Source organism: Callospermophilus lateralis, chromosome 1 (assembly GCF_048772815.1).
Source record: "Callospermophilus lateralis isolate mCalLat2 chromosome 1, mCalLat2.hap1, whole genome shotgun sequence".
Taxonomy (NCBI): Eukaryota; Metazoa; Chordata; class Mammalia; order Rodentia; family Sciuridae; genus Callospermophilus; species Callospermophilus lateralis.
In genome coordinates, this window is record NC_135305.1 from 144662643 (window position 1) to 144667530 (window position 4888).

Here is a 4888-nt window from a genome sequence, read left to right on the forward strand (position 1 = left end):
TCAAAATTTACTCCTATACCTTCAAAGAAAATTCCCCTTTTAGCTCTTACATACATATAGGTCTATTTTGAGTTAGTTCTTTACTTAAATTTGGGTAAACTTTGTGCATTGTGTGAGGGGTCAGGTGGTTATCCAGTCACCCCAGCATATAACTGAGAAGACTTTTCCCCCTTGCTAAATTGTCTTGACATTCCTGTCAAACTAAGTAACTGCAAAGATAAGGGCCAACTTCTGGACTCAGCTCTATTACAGTGGCCTGCAGGTCAATCTTTGTGCCGGTATTACCCTGCTCAATTATTGTCACTTTTTAATAAGGTTCACAGTTGGGAAATGTGAGTTCTCCAACTTTGTTCTTTGAAGATTGCTTTGGTAAAGTAATTGGTTATTCAAATCCACAGTCTTATCAAGTTAATACTTCTTATGTAGAAGAAAAATTAAGATAAAATATTCCAATAAAAAGTAGCCAATGCATTATACATAAGTTCTGATTTTAAAAATAGCCTGTCATTCACCCAAAAAATAAAAAGAGAAAAGAAATGCAGAAAAAAACATGCTGTTCTGGGCAAGCAGACCCAATGAATGGACATCAGGGACTGAGGGAGAGTGGAGCCTAGAGCCCCTCTACCAGGCTGCTTACCAGGTGAGAAGAGCAGCAAATGGTTTTTATGATGTATATAGTTCACACTATTTCTAGTCTTAAACAGCAACCTTCAGTGATTCAAGAAATACAGGAACATCTTTTCTTTGGGCAGAAGCAGTAATCAAATTGATGCTTGCATAATTTTTTTTAAAAAAAATTTAGACTTACTTTGTAAAAAATTTTAACCCAACTAATTCTTTGTCTACTTTCTCTTTGATATTTCTTGTATTTTTTTTTCAAATATCTTCATTGAAAAATCATAAGTAGTTTCCATTCAGAGTACTTCATAACTCAAGTTGGCACACAGAGTAAGGCTGTTTTCATACTGAAGACCTTCAAATAAAGATTACTTATAAGGAGCATATCGCTTTGTTAACTGTCATTCCCAGACAGTCTTAATGCATCAGCCCTAATATATATACATATATAGATAGATAGATAGATAGATAGATATAGATATATGTAGATATATACATATGTACAGGTATTATATATTTTATATTATACATATATATACACATATATGCACATATCAACAAGTAATATAGATATATAAAATAAGTATAATTACTATTAAAATTTTTTTCAGAGATAAAATTATTAATCAATTTTTAATTGATTTAGGCTTCCTACATTGTTTATTCAATAACTGAATACTGGGGTTCATCCCTAATATCAAAATCTTATATAAATACAATGTATATGTATATACACAAAACCACATATATTTCCTTTTGGATGGATATATCCCATTTGTTTATCAGTATACCATTTGATAGACAGAAGCTTAATTGCTTTGCAAGCAAAGGAAAAACCCAGGGGACTCTTGTCTAAGAGGCTGTGATTCTGCACATTTTTAAAGATGTGGTTTCAGGTGTGTCCGGTCCTTCTTCACTTGTTAATCTGGGATATAATCATTTTTTAAATCTTCTGGTGCCATCCCCAACTCTGAATTTCTTCACTCCTGTGGTGGGTGTGTGCTCAAGAACAGATAACTGGATGGGGACAAAAAGTAATCCTGTTTCCCCCCAGGTTAGGGACAGGGATAGGGGGATTTTTAAAAAATCAATCTTAAAATAAGCCTCAGTGGCAGAGCATCATGCTGGGGTTTTTCAGGTTAATTTTTTCAATTTAATTTATACTTAACTGAACATTAGTTGTTCATGGTGGGTGGGTGGTATTATTTAAAAGGGCATCGCTTTTATACCAGTTTAAATAGAACAACTTTCTAAAAATAATATATTAAGTCTGTAGAACACTATATTTTCCACTTTATACAAGTTTAAAGTTGTTGAAATCACTTTTTATTCCTGTCCCTGGGACCAATTTGTTTTAAATTCATATGCTTCAGAGTTCTAGAAATTGTGGAATCAACTGAAAGAACTATTTGTCTCAGAGTTGAGGAGTTGACCACCTGGCCGGATAAGGAGGTGTTCAGTGGTGGAAATGTGTGAGAGACACTCCTGAGTGAAGGAGCAGTCTGAGCCAAAGTCCAGAGGGGAATAAGCAGGGTCTGTGGGAACTGGCATGCCCAGGGCTGAAAGGTGTGTGATGGATGGGGAGGGAGATGGAGCTGGAAATAAAAGCAGGATCACATAGCGGGAAGCTCCCATAGGACCTGATGATGCCCAAAAAACACTTGTTGAAGAAACAAAACAGAGATGGTAGGAGCCAAAGGAGGAGGTTTTGACCACATGGTTCTTCTGAGCCATTTTGTTCCCTGACAACTAGGTAAGACACTTCTTGAGGGTAGGGCTGTCCAATGCTCAGTGTCCTCCCTGCCCCACTCCCCACTGGAAAATGGCTCCCTAACAACTGAAAACACAAGTAGAACCTTCTGAGGGTGTGAGGACCCTTTTCTGGGAGCTGCCCTATGAGTTTACCACACAAAGTTGGGTACAGACAATTCTATGGTGGACCAGTCTTTCATGGAAGACAACATGCTCATGAGATGTCACAAGATGGAGTCTCTTATTCTACCAACTGCCAACCACTCTACCAGCACCAGCCCTAGAATTCCTGATTGCTCAGAACCTGGTGACTTCATCTTTAAAGAACAATGGGTCTGGGGCATTCTGGGGACTCCCATTGGTGGGCAGAGTAGTGGTGAGTTCACTCTTTTCAGAGCCATAGGCCTGGTAACCAGAGTGAACCTTATGGATTCGCAAAAGGAGGATCTGGGCCTTCCTGGCTGTAAGTACACCTAGTCCTTTGAGAGTAGGGGGCAAACTTTCAGGGAAGACCCTCTGCATGGATGGGGTGGTGGCTGCCTGAATGGAGTGCTATGTAGTTAAAAGACAGGCTTCTCTAGGAAACTAAGGACTCCTCGAAGGCAGAGACCATGTTCTGCCCAAGCAGAAAAGACACAATTGAGGACCTTGCTCTTAGTGAGGCTTCTCAGTCTGAATGACTGCATGGGCCCTGGACTAGTAGCCAGAAGGCCTGACTTGAGTCTGGGCAGGTCATGGCCCCTGTACACCTAGTGTTCCTTATCTGTAAAAGGCTAATGGGGGGGGCTGGGCATATGACTCAAGCGGTAGCGCGCTTGCCTGGCATGCGTGCGGCCCAGGTTTGATCCTCAGCACCACATGCAAACAAAGATGTTGTGTCCACCAAAAACTGAAAAATAAATATTTAAAAATTCTCTCTCTCTCTCTCTCTCTCTCTCTCTCTCTCTCTCTCTCTCTCCCTCTCTTAAAAAAAAAGAAGGCTAATGGGGACTCTTATGTGCCCTGCAAATATACCTTTGACTGAATCAGGAAATTATTAGGCATGTCTTCGATCAGGGTGGGAAAGAATGAGAGGATGAATGAGCCAAATCCAGGAAAGGAATGAGAAACACTTCAGGCCCCAAGCTACAGCTGTCAGTCAACTTGCCTCTTTTCTTTTTTTTTACTGCCTCAGCGTGGATCCCATGGTACTTTGGATTTTTGGGGCTGTGCACTCTGATAACTGGTGGCTGCGTCCTCTTAATACATTGGAGGAAGAACCTGCGGAGGAGGGAGCGTGCCCAGCAGTGGGTGGAGGTGATGAGAGCTGCAACTTTCAGTTACAGTCCTCTGATGTACTGGGTCAACAAACGACGCAGATATGGCATGACGGCGTCGATCAGAATTGGCCCTACCAAGGCTGTTGCCAATACTGACATTCAACTCCAAATTCCGGATCTTCCATCAGAGCCGCACCCCCATGAAGACAGGCGTCATGCCTTCAGAGGCAGCAGCCCCGAGACAGAAGCCCCTGTTTCCCCCCAACCTGCTCTGGTGGTCCCACCGCAGCCCTCACCTAACGTGATACCGGAGCGCCAGATCCCATCCCCTTTCCCGATTGTCTTTCCAGGGATACCCTCTGCCCCACCCCTCCACACCCTGAACTCTCCTCCCATGGTGTCCCACTCTGCCTCCTACCCCTTTCTCAAGGGTCCTGAAAGGCAGGTCCACTTCGGTTCCCTTCCCACACTGGCCCAAGGGGTGAACTGACCCAATGTGAAGACTTTTACTTCAGGGTCATAGACTCCTCTCACTGAAAGTGAGAGATTCAGGGGCCAGGTATTAGGAGTTAACCTCAAGCATCTGATCCTGACACAGAGGTCAGAGCCCATTTAGTGTTAATTAGTAAAATTTTTGAAAAGTCAGAGTCATTTGCGTCTCATTTGCCAGTAGGAAGGCAATGTCCTTCCCCGGGGTCATGGTGGCACAAGTCTCACCAATACAATGAGAACTGGAGGCTGGCTCTGAGGAGACACATTGAGCCAATACTTGTGGATGAGCTCAATTCCCTCCATCAAGTACTCAATGTGTTCAAGACCCTGGGCTAGGTCCCCAAAGGGACTGCTGTTCTGAAGAATGGGAAGCAAAATTGCCACAAGAGTGACAGTTGCTGGGGACACACAGCTATGCCAGTCCACAGTGACTATCCACTGGCCAAACAAGTCATCATGAGGTCAGTGAATCACACCACACTATGCACTGACTGGGTGACATCTATGATGTAGCCATTCTTAGCTAGTTGTTTCTCTACATTATTTCTAACAGGACAACACTGCAAAATAGCTATTATGATTTTTCTTTTACTTATGAGGAGACAGGTTCCAAGGGCATATGCCGTTTTCTTCTTTTTTGTTATTTTCGCTGAGCCTCTTCTATTTACATATGCCTGAAATTACAGTTCCTGGTCTTTCCACCCCATGGTATCCCTTCCCTAATCATGTCTTCTTAAAATATCCTTGGTGAACGAATGCTTCACTGT

At 42.4% G+C, this 4888-nt stretch overlaps 1 protein-coding gene across 1 annotated transcript; it reads left to right on the plus strand.

Annotated features, from left to right (window-relative positions):
* Nucleotides 1–2796: 2796 nt before the first annotated feature.
* LOC143642055 (testis-expressed protein 38-like) lies at nucleotides 2797–4119 on the plus strand. Its single transcript, XM_077110152.1, has 2 exons — nucleotides 2797–2833; nucleotides 3545–4119. Exons 1-2 carry the CDS (start codon nucleotides 2797–2799, stop codon nucleotides 4117–4119), a joined length of 612 nt encoding a protein of 203 aa, XP_076966267.1.
* The last annotated feature ends 769 nt before the right edge of the window (nucleotides 4120–4888 follow it).

Coding starts and splice junctions, on each gene's coding strand:
- LOC143642055 (XM_077110152.1), top strand. CDS start 2,797: ATGGATTCGCAAAAGGAGGATCTGGGCCTTCCTGGCT. Junction 2,834..3,544: donor GGATCTGGGCCTTCCTGGCT/GTAAGTACACCT, acceptor TTACTGCCTCAG/CGTGGATCCCATGGTACTTT.